Source organism: Podarcis vaucheri, assembly GCF_965113315.1.
Source record: "Podarcis vaucheri genome assembly, chromosome: 8".
In the NCBI taxonomy this organism is placed as follows: Eukaryota; Metazoa; Chordata; class Lepidosauria; order Squamata; family Lacertidae; genus Podarcis; species Podarcis vaucheri.
Window position 1 is genome coordinate 73,182,040 of NC_138766.1, and position 22,736 is coordinate 73,204,775.

Below are 22,736 nucleotides of genomic sequence, written 5' to 3' on the forward strand. Positions count from 1 at the left end.
GCTCTTTTCCTTTTGGAAGACGCAGCTTTAATTTTAGAGGACTTCCTTCAGAATTGTAGCCCCAAGACATTATGCTGATTCAAAGTTTCCTTGGACATACTGGACTTCCTACCCCTCATTGCGTGCATTTTGGGCCGCATCGTTTAAAAGGAATTGGTTCAGAAACAAGTGTGGCTAGTTTCCACCAAAACAGCTTTTGTTCTGCTTCAGGGCTTGGGGTAGAGTCTGTTTGGCTGCAGTGACAAAGTGGATCTGGCCAATTGCTTTTATCTTGATGACAAAGGAAAACATCTCAAATGTGAGATTTTGTTTTGAACATTTAGGTCTCATTTTCCTCACCAGAAAAACACAGCCTCAGGTTTGGGGGTTTTGTTTTGTTTTGTTTTGTTTTTTTAAACCATCTGCCTATTTCAGAAGTTCCCCATAGTAGTCACCCTCAGATCTAAGCTTTGGATTTAGATGTACAAATTGCAGGGACTTCTGTAGATATAGTTACAAGAATAACTGAGAATTTCACAAAATCATGGATATGTAACAGTAGAAGAAATATTTAAATTATATATGGTCCCAAGCCAGGCTTGGAGCGTGGAATTATGTTCAAGATATTTCACACCCATTTTTTATAATCATTGTTAATTTTCACTCCCATAGTTTAATCTTTGAAGGAATTAAAATGATGGAATCTGGGAATACAGAAGTCTTATTCTTAATGGGTCAACCAATAATTAAGATTCAGGGCCAGGCACTTCACACATTGTTGTGGCAAAACATATGTTTTCCTACAGTGATTTGTGCTGCAGGAAGCTGAACCATCCTCAAGTTCTCTGAATATTCATATTAAAAGTGCCACACACCAAACTGGCCATTACTTTATTGGGATCACTGAAACAGTGGCACAGGGTCTCAAGTCCCTGATTGCTGTGTGCTGTGTGTTCTGACTGGAAATGAGGTAGCTTAAAGAGAAGAGGAATTAAGGCAGAAAATGGCACCTGGGTGCATAGGTATTTAAGTAGTATTTATACTACATATGGGGTGTTAGGAGAGCGGTAGTACCTCTGGTGAAGGACACATTGTGCTTCTTCTGGGGTAGTTCATTCATCTTTGGTCCCCACATCAGTGAGGCTGAGGGAGGAGGAGTCCTGTTGTCTGGGCAGTCCAGCGCTTCCATACACACCGCCCATACTTGTGCCTAGGAGAAGTCACTTTGGTGCTGCTAGCTCAGCAAAAACAGATTGAGAGACACCAGTTACCTGTCTCTGCAACTATAGCAGGCGCTGTGCTTCTCCAGTGGTTCAACTTCACCCCCGGAGGCACACTCCATTGTCTCACGCAACAGACGGATGCCAGGAATACTACTTACGAATAAGTAGTAGGGGGGATATGTGCTTGTGTGGAGTGCATGCAAGAAGGAGCCATGACGATGCATCAGATATGCATGGTATATAAAAATCAGCTGAGCATCTCAAAATGAAGGTGTGAGGGAAGACACTACATAGACAAGCTAGAAGAGGGGCAATATTTCCTAAAGCCTAACATTCCAGTCAGCCCTTGCGGAACAATAGCCTAACTCCAGTGTTCATATGGACAACTCGTTGCAACGTGTGCATGTTTTGGCCTTAGAGGTTTGACCTGACAACCATAACAGCCAAACCACAGCTGCATTTTCTTCCAGTACACAGGATCCAGTGCCATGTGGACATGAAATATCTGAAAATAGGACCGTGGGTATTAGGGTTTGCTTTTAAATTATTTGAGCATGTTTTCTAGGAATATTGCCAGACCATATAGCATGCCACTTTAAAACCACTCATCCCTCTGCTCAGTTAGATCAGTGTCCCATAGTGTTGTGCAAAGATAATTTCAATTAGACATATATCAGTTGATACAGATGCTATTATGGATCTATTTCTATTCAAAAGCAGCACAACCATTCTTAATTTCTTTAGACCCTGCATTTTTCTTGCCTTGTGAATTACAATCTATATTTTGATTCACCATGAAATCTGTTTGAAACTTTTCTTAATATTTTATCTTGGAGATTCAGCTGTGTTATCTAATGTATTTTTCTTTGATCCTAAAGAGAGAATTGATGTTCTAGTCCTCTAATGAAGCTAGCATGACTATACGCAAAAAATAAAACAAAAATGAATGTGAGACCAAATGGTGGTAAAAATCCTAGAAGAATTTTGTGCTTTTCCTTTGGCCCTAAAAAATTCTTTTGGTTAAATGTATTGACTAAAGTCATTATCATTATTCTCTACTGGACAGTTCTGATGCTGAATTTTCAGTCACGTTGACTCTGTGTCGAAATTCAACAGAACCTTGGTGCCAACTAGAAAAGTTAAGCGTTGCTAGAAGCAAGAATAGCACGTTCCTTTTCAGAAAGAAAGCTTAACCTTTCTTTCTTTTTTGCTCACAAGGCAATTCTTTCACCCTTGAGGGAGTGAGAAAGGTGGGTTCTGAAGTTCTTGTGACTTCAGAAACACTTTTCTATTAGCAGAAGGTACTTCCATCTTCTACCGATTTTTGCAGCAAATCCCTCCAATATTTTTCCCCTCTCTCCTTTTTGCCTGTTTTTTACAGCTTCTGCTACTGCTGGACAAATTTCCCACAACTTTGGGTTATCAAATATGAATGTAATTGAAGAATGCTTGGAATAAATATTGTTTTATTTTTTGAGCGTACAATGAGTGCATTGGGTCATATCACCCTGCCCTTTTCAAAACCTGCTTGAACTAAAAGTGCATGTCCAGAATCTTATTTTTCATTATGAGCAGTAGAAGGCAGTCACAGGAAAAAATGATGTTCAATTTATACTATATATTCAAGCATTACTACAAGCTGGGTTTATTCATATTTTGAACTAGACAGTTAAGAACTACAGCAACATCACTTAGTTTCTGCTAAGATTGCAAATAAACAACTGGCAAAGCCCAGGAGCTAGTGAGAGTTTTGTGGCATCGGCTTGAGCAGATCACCATACTTGGCTGGTAAAGAGCATTTGGCTGGGTGCAGGTATGCGGAACAACTTTCAGACTAACTGCTGGATTCAAACCTGATGAATCTTCCAGGGGTTGCATTCTAGTAGTGGGTGAGACCAAAATGAGTAGAGCCCTGTTCAATTCCTCCTTTGTTGTGGAGGAATTGTATGAGAAACATATGAATTATATGTACAATATAGGTAAAACTGCTTTGTAAACCACTTGGAGGTGTTTGGTTTTTTACACTCAAGTAGTGTATAAAGTGTATTAAATACACACACACACACACACACACACACACACGATAAAATATATAAAATATTAACTTTAACCCTAGGAAATCCATAAAAGCTACAGTAAATGAAGGAGCAGATAAAAATGATTGAGTTGGTGTTGGAGTTGGAGGTTAAGGGGTGATATGATAGCCATGTTCAAATATATAAAAGGATGTCACATAGAGGAGGGAGAAAGGTTGTTTTCTGCTGCTCCGGAGAAGCGGACACGGAGCAATGGATCCAAACTACAAGAAAGAAGATTCCACCTAAACATTAGGAAGAACTTCCTGACAGTAAGAGCTGTTCGACAGTGGAATTTGCTGCCAAGGAGTGTGGTGGAGTCTCCTACTTTGGAGGTCTTTAAGCAGAGGCTTGACAACCATATGTCAGGAGTGCTCTGATGGTGTTTCCTGCTTGGCAGGGGGTTGGACTCGATGGCCCTTGTGGTCTCTTCCAACTCTATGATTCTATTCTATGATTCTATGAAATCAAACCATGTAACCAGCAGGTGAGCAGAGCTTTTTAGAAGTGGCCTGGTGGCCCACATTAGACCAGTATGCCAAGAGGTCATCCACCATTGACTTAATTGGTCATACACAACACTTCACTAGTTTTGCTTCAATGAACATAATGAAACATTAAGTTTAAGGCAAGTTCTCATCTTAATTTTTGACATGGGAAATTCACCACCTGATATGTGGCTTTTTACCTTCCTTTTCTGTGTGGTAAACATAACTTTGTAATGCATAGTGACCTCTCAGGTATTCCTGGAAAACTACCAGGGTTCTCCAGAAACCCTCTCAGATCTTGTATAATGACATATGTATAACGAATGTGTGCTGTTTTAATAGTTCATATTGTGATGACTTTTCCATCTAAAACATGACTTCAGGATCTGGCCTTGGAGGTGCAAAAATGAGTAGGTTTCCCACTCATTTCAAACCGTGAGTATATATAGACAACACTCACAGGTCAAGTCTCAATTTGAGCCCTATTGGTGGTTTAGGGTAGTTCCATCACCCAAGTCAATATTTATCAAGGAAAGTGTGCACTGAAATTTAGTTTGGGACTGAAAAATTGCATTTGCTTTGTTTCTTTTTTAGGATTAGAACTCAGTACCCATTAAACCATAACTAAAGAGGCATTTAAAACAGGCTGATGTTGTTTGTGTTCCTGTCGCATCCCACATTTAGGCAAACACCTGAAATGCTGACTCAGAACTGGAATGAACCTGAGCTCCTCAGCAGTAATGAACTGTTTGTATTTGTGGGTGGATAAAAATCAGCGTGTTTTTTTATTTAAAAAACCACATATATTTGTGTTGACCTATTTTATACAAACATTATTTGAGAGGATAGGAGCAAATATTAAAGAAAGTGTCGTGCCCGTTTACAAGTCAAATATCACCCCCATTTACGTAGAGTACTACGTGTGGTAACTTTTTAAAATTCAAATGAGAAACATGGGCAGCAATGCATGCAAAATGTTCATTCATTGTAGTAAACTACAAAAATATTGCTTTTATGCAATGAGAATGCTATTGTAGAATTTTAAAAGGCACAGAAATAAAAGACTCGGGATTGGAGTTATTTAAACAAACTTGCTAGGATATAGTAGATGATTAAAATACAATCTATAATTACATTACGCTGGTATCAGGTAAGGATAAAAGCCTATAAATACACTGGGGTCAGGGTAAGCATAAAAAATGAAACAGTTATTTGAATAATCTGAGATCAAGTTGCAGTAATTAAAAATGAATGTATTATTCAAATGAAGGAATTAGGTTACAACACTTCTCATGAAAATATTATTGTGACAGGCAGAAATAAGTTTGAAATGGGTTTAATAAAAAATTTTGGAGAAGGAATATAATGACTTATATGTGGTAGGAACAGGAGTAAGCAATTACTCTACATCAGAGTATCTTTGGCTCGCTCATACACACCTTCAAACATACATTGGCTGCTCTCTTTTTCAAGACCTTGTCCATGAGGATCACACCATCATTTTTATCTTCTGAAGAATTCTACATCTTCCAGCTTCCCCAATTAATTCATGAAGTATTAACTTGATGTCACTGCTCACAGCAAGTAAGGAAGTGAACAGTTACTGGAACAGTGTGGTTCTTCAGGGCCCAGCTAAATAGGATGTTAAATCATAGAATTGTAGAGGTGGAAGGGACCACCAGTGTCATCTAGTCCAACCCCCTGCAATGCATGAAACTTTCCCCCATGTGGTGCTTGAACCCCTGATTCTGAGTTTAAGAATCTCATGCTCTACGAACTGAGCTTTAAATGTGTATTTGCATGTAACATGCACATTTTAAAAAGAACGCAAATAGCGTCTGTAGTGCTGGAACACAGGAAACTGCCTAATACTAAGTCAGGCCACTGTAGCTCATTATTGTATACAGTGACAGGCAGTGACAGTCCTGTGTTGCAGACAGCATATATTCCAGGTCCTACCTGGGACCTTTTGTGTGTCGAGGCCCCCCCAGGACACCCCCAAATAAAGACACAATTCACGCCACATTTTTGTTTTGGTTTTTGGCATAATTTTGGCCACAACTTTATTGAATTACAGTATGTGAGTGGTTGCTTAGGCATTGGTTAGCAACTATCTGTTCCCACATAGAGGTAGGAACAGAACTGACAACCGCAAGCCTGCGAAAGTCAGTAAGGGTAAACATTTTTGGGGAGAGAATAGAGCTGGGTGCCAGGCTCTCACCTCTCCCCAAATGCTCTCGGGGCTCTTGCGTGGCCCTAGACCCTTGCCAGGGGTTTGGACCAAAGCATGGTGAGCCCCTGGATTCCTTCAATGGAATACCCTTGCAGCAGCAGCAGCAGCAGCAGCATTGGAGGGGCAGGCACAGCCAACCACATCCCCTCCACCAACCAAAATTAACCAATGCCTAACCACAACCTTACAAGTTGTGATGATTTGCTACGCAGTAGGCAAAACCCAAATGGCGCCAGCCAATCGGCCAAATGGTAAAAAATCCTACCAGGCCCCTTGTCCAAAGCAGATGACCCCATGACAGGCATAGCAAGGTCAGCACGAACAAACCCTAAATATTAGGGAGCGTGGGTGGTGCCAGAATGAGTAGGTTTCCCACTCATTTCAAGCTGTGAGTGCATATATAGACATTAGTCACAGGTGTGCGCAGGGGAAAGAGGAAGCTCAACGCTGCGCACAGGGAATAAATAGCACCCCCATCAATCAAACAATTTTGCAACATTAAATTCTCATGAGCAACAGTTGGAGATGCCCTATCAAATTCGTGGCCATCCATACTAACCCGCCCAGCAACAGGGGATGTCATGGTTGCCCCCACCGCAACACGTGCTCTCCATGAAGGAGAACCCACTTTGTGTGAAAAACAGATGCTCTAGCACTCGACCTAAGCCGTCAGGCAGTGGTTATTGATCAATAAAATGGTTAGCATGGTTGGAAGCCTGCCTCTCCTGTCCTGGGGGGCAGGGGGACATCTCTGCCACTAGACAACAAGGAAGAGGCTGGGAAAGTGACATAGAATCATAGAATTGTAGATTTGGAAGGGACCCCAAGGGTTATCTAATCCAACCCCCTGCAATGCAGGAATCATCACGATACTTTCATTATAATAGTGGAAATTCCTTTCAAAATTTATAGTCAGAACTGCATACGAAACTGCTTTTGGGAGAAATTTGCACTAAAATATTGATGAATTTTCAATGAGGATTTTTTTTAAAAAGGCCACTTGTTGCAGAAATGTTAGAGAAGTGAAGTTAAGATAAGAAAAAATGAAAAACTTGGGCAACAAAAAATGACATATCTGTCCATCTTAATTCAGAAGCGAGACCTGCTGAGTTCAGTGGGCCTTATTTCCAGGTATTTCTAAGCTATTTATCAGCAAAAGGCACAATTCAACAAAAGTAAAGAAAGCCCAATAAAGTTCAGGAGAAAAAACGGAGGTATGCTGTTTATTCCTGTTGGGACTATAAAGTGCTTAACTTTGGACTGCGCCCTGTGTATTTAACACTATTAAAATGCATATCCTTATTCATAGCCATACTGCATTTAGGCATCCAAATAATCATTATGCTAATGGATGTACAATGGCTAGATTTTTTTTTAAAATCTGCCTTCTAACCTGTTTGAATGTCTTTGTCATTGTTACTACTGAATGCACAGAATAAATGTGAAAAAATGTTATAAGCATTGTTACTCATGTCTGTGGAAAATGCACATTCCCTTACAACCACCAGCCTCAGCTGATCCCTGATTGAAACTAATCACAGTGTTACCAGTTTAATTAACTTGTGCTGCTGTCTTGTCCCCATAGAAATAAAGAGTTCTCCTGTTAGCTAGACTTCATTCATAAGATTTCTTGTCAGGAAGCACCGGCGTTTTTCACAACTTAAATGCAAACTGCAGACACATGGCAGGTGTGGTTATAGAACAATATTGTCTAAAACAAATATTTTGTTGGGCAATTTGAAACCAAGTCCCTTTCACTTTAATTTACTTTCCTTCTAAATGTGAGGACAACACTTTACATCAGCTGAAAGGAATACTAATCAGTTAATATATGGAAACTCAGAAAAAGAGAAGTATTTGTGTGTGTGTGTGTTTAATGAAATCAACATGTAAGATTACAAAAGTGAGAGGGGATTTGTCACTAGAGCAAACATCACAAAATATTACACCTGCGATCCATAATTTGAATTCAAGGCGACTTAATCCCAGTGGCACTGATTCTGCAATCCTTTATCTACTTACCTAGAAATCAGTCCCACCTTTTTAAAAAATGCATAGGGTTGTTAGCCATTTAGAATTCAAACACTATGGAACAAATGATCCCTCATTCCTCTTGGATTTCCGATTGAGGGAATGCCAAATCATATGATCAATGGATTAAATATTCAGCCAGATAATAAATAAATGCTAAAAATTGAACTTTTTATGATTGGAAAGAAATATACACTGGACCTGTGGGTTAAATTCTTCTGAAATGTCCAGCTGTTGCTGTTTTTGAAGACAAAGTAGTGAGTTACATGGCCAAGTGCTCAGATTAAATGAAGATGTTTATCCCCTGCTCTCCCCGCAGGCAGTCTTTTCACACTCAGCTGTGAGTAAACTGTGGGGCTTCCTTAAGAATTAAGGTGCATGGGTTTGCACTGTGTTGCAAGAAAAATATATCCCCCGCCCAAATTTCAGTCTACTAATCCAGCCCCACTATTATCTCAACTCTCTGCACGTCTGCTCAGAAGGTAAAGGTAAAGGGACCCCTGACCATTAGGTCCAGTTGCGGACGACTCTGGGGTTGTGGCGCTTATCTCGCTTTATTGGCCGAGGGAGCAGGCGTACAGCTTCCAGGTCATGTGGCCAGCATGACTAAGCCGCTTGTGCTTTCGAACTGCTAGGTTGGCAGGCTCAGGGACCGAGCGACAGGAGCTCACCCCGTTGCTGGGATTCGAACCACCGACTTTCTGATCGGCAAGCCCTAGGCTCTGTGGTTTAGACCACAGCGCCACCCGCGTCCCTGCTCAGAAGAGGGGCCCCAAATCCAACAGGGCTTAGTAAAGTGTTCGAAGGATCACTGCCTGAATAAAATAGGCAAAAGCTTTTGTTTGACCTGACCTCTTAGCCATGTAACCCTGTAGCCTGCCTTGAAAAGTAGTCAGAGCTGGAAATCAGTCCAGAGATCACTGAATGAAATTATACTTTTGACATAAATAAAATAATACATTAGGCCATCTTGAGGAAGGAGGTGGGCACGAAGCCATTAAATCAGGGTCAATAAATAAATAAATACCCAGCTGCACCACGGATACAGGAAAATAAGATTTTTATCCACCTTGGTTCTTTTTGTAATACTTTAATAACCCCCAGGCTAATATTCCCCCCATTACGACATCTTAGCAGCAACACACCTCTGACACTTTGCTAGCACAGGCTGTTGCCTTAAGCACACTGACTTAAGGGAAAGTCCAGCTGAAAGCCACTGCAACTTACTTCCAAGTAAATGAGTTTAAGGCTGACATGTTATCCTGCTGGAATCTTGAGGCTTGTAGTTGAGATTCATTTTGATTAAATGTGCTAGTAAAGCAAACAAACAAGTAATCAGCCCTAGGATTTATTTATTTTTTTAGTACAGAAGGATCTGCAAGAGTGCTTAATTAGACTCTGAAATCTCTCACTTTTATCAACTGTATGGGCAACAAAGTAAACGTTCAGTGTAGTGTTAAATTAAATAAATAATAGCTTCTCTCTCCGTTTTCATACCAGAAGCACTCACGATATGCATAGGATGCCATCTGCAGGCAATCCGGTTATTTTTCTCTCTCCAAATGTTGGTTGTTGTGTTATAAACGGAGAGCATTTCCCCCGAAGTTGACTGCTTGAAAGTCCTTGCTAAACTCTGAATATATGCAAATTGATTATAAGGAAAAGAGCAAAAATCAAATTATTCTTATTTTAGCCTATCAAAGCAATGCATTATTTTCATTTAACAACTTAACCCTCACACCGTTTCGGGAGGTGGGGGTGTTAAAACAAACAAACAAAGCAACTGGTCAGGGAGTAATTTGGGAGATTATATCTCCACCAGTCTACAGACCCCAAACTGTATTTCCAGACATCCTGCAATTTTTGGAGGTTGAAGAAGATGATGACTTCGTTCTGACAGCTTAACTGCTATTTTTTGTGCGGCTATCAAATGTTTATCTTTGAAAAGTTAATGTAAGGAGAAATCAGCCCTCCCCTGCACCATCTGGCTGGTTTTGCTGCACATGGGACAAACTGTGTTTTTGGCAGGGATGCTGGCCATGTTGGAGAGCTATAGCACCAGCAAACGCAAATCATTGATTAATTTATGCTATCAGTAAAGCTAGAAAAGAAAAAAAAGGGGGAGGAAGTCACCTCACTGTCATGCTAAAAAAACATTGCTTCTTTTCAGCACCTCTGCTTCCATATGGATGCCAATTTCCTCCTCACTTTCCCTCCCCCTGTAAAGAAAACTTGAACTTCAGGAAGCATAAATTAAAGGATTTGATGTGGACACAGGCAGCGTGCTGCACACAGGGTAATAATACCTTGTACAGCTTCAAAGGCACACATGTGTACACTTAACAGTTCGTAAAGTTCCATTGTGGCTCATCAGAATGAATGGCTGCATTCACACTGTCCCCCCCCCCCCCCCGTGGAACAAGAGCTGACCCTTTGAGGTATCTGTTCAAGGCAGAACTGCCTTTCTTGATGCTCACTGCCTGCCTGAAATGTCGTACAGAAAGCCTGGAATATAAACTCCCGAAATAAAATCATTGGGACATGAAAAAGGATGAATTATTTGAAGCAGACGGTGCAGGGAATTCTGGATCCCGTATACTTAAGTTCACCAAAATTGTAGCCATGCCGTTTTCCTATTTCTATTACACCGTATTACATTAGGTTGCCGGAAATACATTTAAGTTGTAATATAAAATAGTTGTGAAACAGAAGAGTGAGTTTTGGAACAGAGGGAAAAAAACAACAACACCCACAAGAAGGATGGGGAGGGAAGGAGATGGCGGTTCACGGAATCAAGGCCAGCACAAGCATTTGAAGAGAAGTGTTTGCCTATGGGAGCACCCTTCCTTGAATGCCCGAAACCCTCTTCCGCCAATTATTCCCCCCTCCTCCTGCCCAAACCCCCTTCCCTTACATGCTGCTTCCAGCCCCGTAAGATTTCACATCCATGCCGTTGAGGCAGACATGTCCAAAGCCCAAACCTTGACAGGAGAGGAACCAGCAGAGGGAAAGTTCAATTATTCAAATCCCCATTCAGCCATGTAGTCAACTGGGTGACCATGGGCCAGTCGCTGTCTCTCAGCCGAACCCACCTCACAGGACTGTTGTCAAGATAAAATGGAAGCATGTGCATCGCCTCGAGTTCCTTGAAGGGGGTGTAAAATAAATAAATAAATAAATAAATAAAACTTTTGCCATCCAAAATTTTTGATGATTTGAAATTAATAATAAATATTTGTAGGGAATGAGCCTCATCCGCAACTTGGTTGTGCACCGTGGTTCCTGACGCTTGCTATACCTTTCAGGCACTACAAAGGAAGGCATGTTTGACATTGGGATGCCTCCTGGTCCAACTGTGCAACACCTGTCAAAACTGCTGTGACTTGCAGATGATTAAAAACAGCTAAGAGATTATTAGACTACCCAAATGTATTTTCGTCAGTGATTTTTTTAAAAAAACAGATTCAATGGCATTGAAACTGACACATTTTCTGTTTCATTTTTAAAAGTGGGCAAAACTTCACAGAGGGCAGTATAGCTTGATTCAGTTTGCCGTAAACTTATAGCAGTAGCTTCCCGTGCAAAATAGTTTAGTGGCATCCAACTGGAACATATGCATGGCTCAGAGGCAAATATATGGAGAATGCTAAAGCAAACAAACAGTCTTAAAAGTGGAGAACTTCCTTTTCAGACTTGTCCTTGAAGGCACCTTCTATTAGAACATTCCTGCAGAGTGACTAAAAGAGAAGTGTTGATATAATGAGAGGACTACAGCGGTACCTTGGGATGCGAACGGGATCCGTTCCGGAGCCCTGTTCGCATCCCAAATGGAACGCAAGATGTGACGGCGCATCTGCACGTGCTGCGTTTCACCATTCTGCGCATGCGCATGATGTCATTTTGAGCATCTGCGCATGGACAAGCGGCGAAACCCGGAAGTAACGTGCTCCGTTACTTCCGGGTTGCCGTGGAGTGCAACTTGAATGCGCTCAACCCACAGCACATTCAACTTGAAAACTTGTTGTTTTTCTCCCTTAAGAAGCATATTTTGTACTCAGGAAATAAATACCATCCAGCAAGGGAAGTTAAGGGTATATACTATAGCACCTATTAGTTATAATCAGGTCGGATCGTTGCACGGATTATTCGTAACATGCCAGTCTCTTACATAGTTGCTAGAGTTTCCCCCCCGTCTGCTCCCGCATCATGATGAAGAATGGTATTTTAATAGGCAGATGGTAGAGACAATTACAGTTTGGGGCTCAGCTGGGAGTTACGTCAGTTTATTGCAAATTATTAGTTGATAAATGCTTCTGTTTACAAGCAAAGTCTTAAGCAGCTTTATAATCAGTTTATCAGCTGCAGCCTGATTTTTGACAGCTTGCCTGAAGGGGGTATGCAAACACATTTTCCTTGGTCATTTACAAATCCTGCTGACCATGCAGGGATTCAGTAGGCAGCCCCTGTGCACCTGTAGATTGCTTAGTGTATGCTGTTCATCGTAATAAAGGTTGTTTCAGGAGATGTTGGAGGAAAAATAAAGCCAAATCTGCTTGGTGCTGCACAAAATCTGACTAGAGAGGCATCCCTTTCTTCGCATCAGATGCTTATAACTTACAGTTTTAAGTAGAAAATGCCTGATTGGTGCGAAAAACATTTGTTTCAGTCTAATTAATTCTTGCAGATCTGTGGTGTGCATGGAAACCTCCCATGTTCCTAAGTGCTTCCATGTTTATTTTGATAAATATAGCTTCCTTTGCCCTCTTTGTTTAAATGCATGGGCCAACCCAAGGGCACAGTTAGTGACGTTTTCCTTCCAGGCATTGTAAAAAATGTATTTCCAATATGGTAGAGGGTACAGGTGTACAGTCTCTTGAGAGTCCCATGGACTGCAAGAAGATCAAACCTATCCATTCTTAAGGAAATCAGCCCTGAGTGCTCACTGGAAGGACAGATCCTGAAGCTGAGACTCCAGTACTTTGGCCACCTCATGAGAAGAGAAGACTCCCTGGAAAAGACTCTGAAGAAGAAGAAGAAGAAGAAGAGTTTGGATTTAATATCCCGCCTTTCACTCCCTTTAAGGAGTCTCAAAGCGACTAACATTCTCCTTTCCCTTCCTCCCCCACAACAAACACTCTGTGAGGTGAGTGGGGCTGAGAGACTTCAAAGAAGCGTGACTGGCCCAAGGTCACCCAGCAGCTGCATGTGGAGGAGCGGAGACGCGAACCCGGTTCCCCAGATTACGAGACTACCGCTCTTAACCACTACACCACACTGGCTCTCTGATGTTGGGAAAGATGAAGGGCACAAGGAGAAGGGGACAACAGAGGACGAGATGGTTGGTCAGTGTTCTCGAAGCTACCTGCATGAGTTTGACCAAACTGCGGGAGGCAGTGGAAGACAGGAGTGCCTGGCGTGCTCTGGTCCATGGGGTCACGAAGAGTCGGACATGACTAAACAACTAAACAACAACACAGGTGTAATGACAAATGTGGACACTTTGGGCACACCTATATAAAAACAATCCAAGTATTTGGTTATCAAAGTGCCTGGAACCTGAGTTCTAAACCCCAGCAGTTGCTTTTTAATCCACACTTGCAAGAAATCATGCCAACCCAGCCCAAGGATGTAATGAAAAACACTTCCTTCAGCATAGTTGTTGTATCAGGGGTGGGGAAGCTGTAGCTGCCGGACTACAGTCCCCATGATCTCTGCCCACTGGCCACGCTGGCTGGGGCTGATGGGAATTGGAGTCTAACAACATCTGGAGGGCCAACCCTGAGTTAGATAAATGAAGAAGCTACATCTTCTGACTGTTTGCAGAACAAGGTCACTTTTAAATCCCAACCAGGAGGCCTTAATTTGGAAGACGTAGGAGGATTTCGCCCCTTGAATTCAGCTGCTTAAAAGCAAAGGTTGATATTTGTGCCAAATATTTAATAGTTTTGTAGTCTGGACACTGGTCCTCTAGGAGAGATTTCACACCAGACTTTATTTTATTTTATTTTTACAACCTCCTAATAGAAAGATGTGTATTGACTCCGATTAGCTCAGGATTTGAACTAAGGTCCCAGAAGGAAACCTATAAGCCTCTTAAGATGCACAGAACTTCTAAGAATACGAGTTTAACTATCTCCCCCTGTGGTAAATAAGCTGTGACAGCTCAATCAAGGGGGAAAGGCAAATAAAATTTATCACATTATTTTTTCCCTGCGAATTCTTTATTCCCTTCTTCTGAGCACTGGTGTAGTTTATGTCTCTATCTAGTGGAACTTTACATTAATTACTACACTCCAGCACTCACATGAAAGACACAGACTCAAATCCTTATAATCATAAAAGATAGCCTGCCATCTAGGTTAGAAGACACGTGGCAAGATACTTTGGTTCCTCTTTAGCGATGGGCAACTTCCACTCATTTTGTCAAGCTACTTTTCAGTATTATGCACGAAGGGTTTCTGGGCAGTGGTAAGACGTACCTTTTTCAACAGGCAACCCTTTGCATCCAAATAAAGAACTTGTAAAATAACAAATACAAGACTTTTGTGTTTTCTTAGCCACATGCGACTGTTTGAAAAAAACGGATTACTGAATTAATTCTATTCTCTCTCTTCTTGTAAAAAAAAAATCAAGGTCATGATCCAGAGAAGCATGTGTGAGAGTTCTGAACATGCCATGGCTGTTTTGTTTACCTTTGCTGAATTGTAGCACTACATGTCATATTGCTGTTCAAACTTGCACCAACCATGTCTATGTGAGTAACACTTGAGATGTTGTTTGGAGGAGTTTCTGCTCAGGAAACAAGCTAAATCCCTGATGGCCTGCGCCCAGTCCCTTGCATGCAAGCAAGCAAGCATCTTCCTGGTTTTGAGGCCCAGTGTGCCTGCTTGACTGCCTTGCTACTGACCTGAAAACTGGTAGCACAGAAGAGCCCACATCCACACAAAAAATAAGAAAAGGCAGCTTGTTTTCTTAATGTGTGAATGCATGGTTGAGTATTTATAGTGCGAAGAATAAAAATGGAGTTTTTCTACCTCAAAGGTGATCAGCACAGTAAGAGTGAATCCATTCTACAATACTATGTTGCGTGGACCTTTTCATCTTCCTCCACACATGCGTAATAATAATATTTCCATTACAGTATACTAATAAATATATTGGATTCGTCATCGGGCATGTGAGAGACAAATGGCGCTGTGCTGGACAGAGCATAATCATACCTGTTTCTACATTGCCTGCCACTAAAAGGTGGTAGAGTTTGTATATGCAGGAGCTAAGATTAGTATCATTTGACAACATCCTTTGATCGTAAACAAGGAAAAATTACTGGGAAATTATGGGATATCATCTCATTAATCCTAATGTAATACAGCAAACCCTCTCCATTAATTTCATAGAAGTGTGAATTTACATGAACTGTTGCTGATATTCTCTATGTGAATGGGCCATTCAGATAAATATATGGAGGTGGGGGGAAACAGATGTCCCATGGAATATTTAGGAGGTACATATACAAGTGAAAAATGTTGAGAATTGTTTAGCAACAGGGAAGACTGTTCACAAAATGCCTTTGATTTATTGCTGTGTATGGTGCAGATCCCTATCATTTTTTTTTCTTACATTATTTTATTCAAAAACTTGTATAAACCATGAGTTGGCATGTTGGAGAATACTGAAAAGGCATTAATCAACCCAAATAAACAAGTGCACAGATCTATCTAACAACTGTGAAGTAGTTAATAAATTTTTAAGCAATTTTATTATAGAAAGAAGGTCTAAAAGAGTAGTGCTTAATTATCTGGACTCCTCTGCGCTGGGCTCCCTTTTGATTGTATTAATGAAGCAGCTGGCCCATTGTTTCTCTTTAATTCCTCTATTGTTTTAAGAATATGTCAAAGCTCTTTATTCTTTTATCAGGTACTGTGCAGAAGGAACCACACAATACCTCATATTCCTACTGTATTTGCAAATGCACAAAGAAACCTCCAAAGCATTTTTCAAAAAAGGGGCACACATAATTTATAAGTTCTATTCCTTGCACTACTCTACTGTCAAGAATTTCAACAGTATTGGATTTGAATTTATTATATTTCCCCCCCCCTCCTTATTAAACAGTGTGGCTACATATAGATATACGCTCTCTGTTAATGTCAAAACCCGGCGATCCGGACTCGCACCTAGTAGGTATTAACTGGGATGTTCTTTGGCACGGGGACATTGTTCTAGCTAGTCGAGAGAATGCACTCACCTCCCCATGGGAAATATCTGATTGTGGGTTTGTGAATTCCCTTTAAATACTTAAAAAGGCGCGAATGCAAATAAACATATTATTCTCAGGGCTGCTTTTTTAAAAAAAATATTTTTCACAAAATAGAAGCTATTAATTCAGATTGCAGTGAGTCTGGCTGTGCTTGGGTGTCATTTTAAGTCTGTAGACTAATGCAAGTTGTCGATTCAATGAGCTCCGATACTCTTCTGACCCTCCTTCACAAAAACATATGTACACAGGAAATGGACACTTCTGCTTCTACCGCAGTGACAGTCGAAGGCATTACACACACAAATTAGAAGCAGGAGGGAGGAGGGAGGAATCTGCATAACTTGGTTGCGCAGTAGGCTGTTTGCTGAGAATGAATATCAACCAAACAGAATTTCAAGAGCAACTTTTTCTTGGTAAACATCTATATATCGTATGCTCACATGGCAAGAGTCCCATTTCAAGTAGTATATCAAAGCACGGTTTGAGGGTGGAGCGTGAATTCATACAACCATCAAGACAGAAGAGATCCAGAGCTGACTCTGTCTCTAAGATACCCGAATTCCAGGAAAGCAGGTCTGTCTTGTATTTTGCCAGTGCCTTTGTCTTAGGAGGGAAGTTAAACTATTTTTAGCAATTCCCCCTTTTATCCCCCTGATAAAAGCAATAGACGGACTAATCGGAAGCCATATGGCACTACTGATTTTGAAGGGAAACTTCCCAACTGGAGACAGCAGGGAATGGTCTTTTAAAAAGCAATAACTGTATGCAGCCCTTGCATTCTGGATTACTCTTAAAGCATGCAAATAGTATCAAAATTGCAAATACAGGTGAATTGTTTTAATAAATTATATGTCGGAATTAATTGCAAATGAGGGAGGAGGCATTGTCAGAATAGGTTCTTGTTTTTATTTGTAACCATGTTTGCTACATGGTCCTTGTCATCGTCCAGTGACTGCAAACAGAATACAGTGGTACCTTGGGTTAAGTACTTAATTCGTTCCAGAGGTCTGTTCTTAACCTGAAATTGTTCTTAACCTGAAGCACCACTTTAGCCAATGGGGCCTCCTGCTGCCACTGTGCCGCTGGAGCACGATTTCTGTTCTCATCCTGAAGCAAAGTTCTTAACCTGAAGCACTATTTCTGGGTTAGCGGAGTCTGTAACCTGAAGTGTATGTAACCCGAGGTACCACTGTACTTCTGGTCTGTACTTTATTCCACACACAGTTTTGCACGTGCTGCTGTGCAAGCAGCCTTCCTTGTGGAGTCCAGTGTTGGGGCCAGCCCTGCGTGATGGTTGTACAGGCAAGATGGACCCAACTTAGATGTCATGGGGGAAAACCTTTTCTTGTGCAAAATGCACCTCCCATCCCTGTAAGAGAAGTCTCTGAACTGGGCACAAGATGTGAAAATGAGGACCAATGAGTACATCTTATCTGCCAGTTCAGACACGTCATGGTGGACTGAACCCTGAAATGACAATCCTTTTGCATTTTGTCATGTAGTTGCACCCCTTTGAACTGTGCCGCATCACAAAGGTTGGAACTGCTGCAGAACTGTGCAGTGTTGCTTCACACAAACCACTAGCCACATGGAGCTATGCCCATAACTTGCAGTTCAAGAACAACCAGGCCACAGTGTAAACTAAGCTGTCCTTTTCTAATGTGTTTTGGATCAGAATGTGCATATTTCTCGATCTATTGAGTAAGGGTTTCATTGCTTCCATTTCCCACATCTATATATTATGCTGAGCCACGTTCCTACTTTGAAGAGCCCAGGTATAGTTCTATGGTTTACAGCTCTTTCCTGCTTGCATTTTCTTGTTACCAAAAAAAGAAATCTGCATCAATCATAGTGCATCTCATAGATTTTTTTTTTTTTTTGCAGTTCATTCCATAGTTATTAACCAGAGTTTTTGCCATTGTGAGGAGCCATGGATTTCAGCTAGCAGGGCTGAAGTTATGTGCTTTTACATGAGATACATTTTTCTCATATAGTACCTTATAGGTAAGGCCATACAATATAATCAAACCTTTGTCAGTGTTATAACCTAGTAACAGACTATTGAATGGTTCCAGTTGACAAGTAGGGAGTGCTTCTTTTGTTTATTACGTTTGCAAATGATGGGATCTTTTCCAATGGACTTGTTTTAATCTTAATTAGAGTTTATCGGCAAAAGTCTGCATGACATTCTGCAGGCACTGATTCCATAAATAATAAAAAAAAGAATGTGGAAACATTGGCAAGATTCAGTGATATTTAAGGCAAATGATTATTGTAACAGAAGCATGAATTTCCATTAAAAAAAATAAAATCAAATTTGAACTGTGACTCTGTTCTTTACTTTCAGAATTTACAGTGCAAATTTGCTGCAGCTCTGACAGCAATTATGAGGGTCATTTAAAAGCTTCCTGTTAGGAACCAGATATGTTTCCACAAGAGCCCAGCTCATAAACATTACAGGAAACAGGCAGGCTGGGCCACCTTTCGTACAGATTTTTTAAAAAGTTGTTTATTCTGAAAAGGTGGTAGCCACACTGGTGGAACACCAAAGGGGTAAAATAAACAAAGTGGGAGGAAGACAGAAGAATGGTATCCAAATATAGCATTTCCATGTGATGCAAACTCAATTAATTACTGCCTCAAGTTTGCCAGTGCCTACTCTGAGATCATGCCCTTTGAAGCAATAAAAGCAGCAGCTGTTTCTTCCCCCCACTCCATTCCACCTGTTCCTTCCCCACCCTCAATTCCCACTTGATGACTAAAACAAAAATACAGGAGGGACACAAGTGTGTGTATGGGGGGGGGACGACAGGAAGAGAACCTATAGAATAAGAATCAGAGTTGCTGCTTCCTTTCTCGTTGCTTCGGATTGTTTAAATGCACAGGAGGTGTGATCTCAGGTGCCAACTCCAGCCCGGATGCCTGGTATTCGAAATAATGATAAACTACTGGGCAGATGGAAAGCACCAAATAAAAGAAGGATCCTAACTCAAGGAGGATAGAATTATGTTGTGGACTGCCCTGAGATCTGCGGGCATAGGGCGGCGTACAAATTTAATATAAATAAATAAATAAACCCAAGGAATAGGTAGGTCCTTGATGATTATATGAAGCACCCAGGACAGTATGTCAAATTGTAGCTCCATATAGACCATCATTGAGCAGCCAGGCAACATACCACAAAAGAGCCATACAGGAGTCTCCTACTGCCTATTTTGTGTGTGTGGCAGCGGGGGGGGGGGAGTCTTTTGATTAAAACAAAAAAATTAAAAATAAACTGAAAATTCACACAGTTCAGCCCGTGTTATAACACTGGTGTATAGCCTTTCTCTTGAGACCCAGAGTTGTACCACTTGACGAAATTCTTCACCAACAGTATAGGCTGCTGTGTGCCTTAGCATCAATATGGAAACATAACTTATTTTAGGGGAATAATTTGAAAATTTAACATCTGCGCTGTAAATGTTCAGGGCTTCATAGAGCAGGTTTTTGTCCTTATTCAGGGTTGTGTGTATTCTGTGCATGAAAGAAACATAATAATTCAGCAATTACAGTAAATGATTCAAAGTAACTTAATTGTCAGCATTTTCTTATTCTGCATTATTTTTTCTGGTTTCAAGACTTCCCTAAGAATTTGGCTCCTCATCCCCACCCCCAGCAATAAATTGCCTCTGTGAAAGTAGCTTTCGGTACTTGGAGTGCTCGAAATCTTTGGATTATAATGGCCATAATACATTTGGTTCCAGTAGTTGTGGCCAAATCCTGCTGCATTCCTAGCAAAGAGTGAATGTGGAAAAACTTTTTCCTGCTTTGAAACTTCTGCATCACTTTGTGGTCTAGGAGCCCTGCCTTGGTTCCCCCCTCTCAAACATATTGTGAGTGATGCTGTTTTGTTTTCTCATCTTTGAAAGCTAATAGGACTGGATTAATTAATTGTCCAAGATTCCTCCAAAACAATGTCCTAATTCTTCTATTTAGCTGTTGCATATCATACACTGTTGTTATCTCTTCCACCAGATTTTTGCAACAAGTTGTTTTAAAACTGTAATCTCTTTGAGGAAGGGGGGGTGAAGTGTAGTTGAAAAGGCAGTTATGCTGAAAGATAAACACAGCAATATTACTTATCAAAATGGGTACCCGGTTGTGTTTGTGTGTGCGCGCCTTTTTTCTTGCCTAATTAATACAGCATATAGCTTTTGCTATATATACAAAACCTATAACAGAAAAAAGCTTTATAACATGTAAAGTATGTGACATTATTTTAGCCATAACTGTACTGGATATGTATCTAGGCCTGAGAGTAGAGATAAGACAAATATAAGTGCTCTGCCTGTCTAAACATGTTAAATAAATGAGCATTCACTATCACATTCAAATACATTAGTGCATTACTTGCATAGTTAATTTTCTTTTTAATGCTTTCCCACGTGACACTTGCAGCACAGAGCTATAGTATATCTCACTCTTTGAAGAAAGTTTTCCTTTTAAGCCAAGCTCCACTGTTTGAATAGGGCTTTATGAAACACATCTTTGGCATATCTGAACAGGAAGTTCAGTGGGCATTGGGACAGCCAATGTAATGATGCATGTATATTATTGCATAAAGGATTCCCCCCTGGAGACAGATGGCAGCAAATCCCAGCAAGCATTAAAAATGACTTTATGAGGGTATCTGAACCATGTTTTGCATTGGGGTATTATTTATTTGCTTATGGATAGTCCCTTGGAATGCATGAATATTTTACTTAATACATGCGTATACAGATAGTAATATCGTTTGTGGAATGGAGAGGAAGTTGAACAAAAAGTCTGGATAGCAAACAATGAAAACAAATATATATCTATACTGACATTCTAGGAATGTCCACTTTCTTCAAGAAGTAGCGCTGCGTTTGAGACAATAGATTGCAGAAGAGTTAAAGAGGTGTTGCCTATCATTCATCTGCGGTATTGTTTGTGCAGCTTCTGGTGATGTTTCCAGCATGGCTGCCTTAAAGCATGGCACAACACTCCCGTGAAAACAAAAAGAGAGCCTTAAAGGCAAAGGGTTTCCATCTTTTCCCAGCAAAATGCAGCTCCCCTAAGCAGAACACGGTGCTGCACAATATAACGTTTGCCCGTTAAGCATTTCTGTCTTTGTGTATGTTTTCTGCACAGGAGGCCAGCTTTGGTGCACGACGACAAAAGCCATTGCCGAGGGTGAAGAGCTCATTGCCTTCGTTGTGGATTTTGACTCAAGGCTACAAGCTGCCAGTCAGATGACTCTTACTGAGGGGATGTATCCTGCTCGATTGTTGGACTCGATACAATTGCTCCCTCAACAAGCCGCTATGGCATCCATTTTGCCTACAGCTATTGTCAACAGTGAGTGCTCTAGTACATTGCTATATTCTTACCACATCACATTAACAACACCTATCTGTTGGGCTTAGGATTTCTCTGAATCACCAGCATAGGCTTTCAAGCCAGGAAAAACCACAGATTACCAGGTTCCTAGCATGGGTGGGCCAATGTGGTGCCATGTTTCTGGATGCCAACTCCCATCAGCCTCAGCCAGCATAGTCAAGAATGATGGGAGTTGGGAGTCCAGTAACATCTAGAGGTCACGCCATTGGCTACCTCTGTCCTAAGCTATATTTCTGCAGATGAGACTGCAGAATCATCTGCCCCAGAAAAAATGTGACTTCCTATTTTTTCTTGTGAGAGAACAGCAGCCAAAATGACTGCCACGATCTCATGCAATTTCAGGCTTCACTTTGGGGGGGGGCATGGCACCAAAAAAACCCTCGCATTTTGGGGGTCACTTTTTGGGGGCTGTGATCTTGCGTGGGTCACGTGACTCCCCTGGGAGTGTGGACCCAGAAGGTGGCATCCTGGATTTGGGCCGCATTGTGCTGGCAGGTACGCTTTATGATTGAATGCTCTTCCAAATAAATCACTCCCTCTGCTTAGAAAACCAGATATCGGTGAAAGGATCTTGGCTTAGCCTTTTCCTTGGCATGCTAGGTTTGTGTATGTGTTAAGTTCCTGCTTTTAATCTTTGACCCCCTCCCGTCAATGGAGGATTAAGTTCTTCAACTAAATTCTACCGTTCTCATAGCCAATGACCTGTTTGTTTGTTTGTTTCCTTGGGAAAAAATTTACACAATATTTTCTGATTGAGGTTCCACTTGAATGGTTCCCTAATCTGGCTACCAGGGGAGAGGGAAAGAAAATACATGAATGTCTAATAATACACACAGGCTGCGTACCTGTTTTCTTGACTCCAACTGCAAAGAACATGAAAGATAATTGTTAGATAAGTGAGCCGTGTATATTTCATATTGATGCCCAGACCCAGAATTTACAACGAAACAAAAGAGGGGGTGAGGAATTACTTCTCGCACCTGGTTTCCTTTGAGCTGTTATGTGTTGTTTATTAAACATGCACTATGCTGCCACCCTGCT

At 41.0% G+C, this 22,736-nt stretch overlaps 1 protein-coding gene across 12 annotated transcripts in view; it reads left to right on the plus strand.

Moving 5' to 3' along the window:
• ZFPM2 (zinc finger protein, FOG family member 2) overlaps window positions 1-22,736 on the plus strand; it is a 466,093-nt gene that overhangs the window by 438,065 nt on the left and 5,292 nt on the right. For all 12 annotated transcript variants that reach the window (XM_082235508.1, XM_082235506.1, XM_082235503.1 and 9 more), the window contains one exon: window positions 21,447-21,653. In XM_082235508.1, coding sequence (XP_082091634.1) covers window positions 21,447-21,653 — 207 coding nt within the window. The remainder of the gene's footprint in view (window positions 1-21,446; window positions 21,654-22,736) is intronic.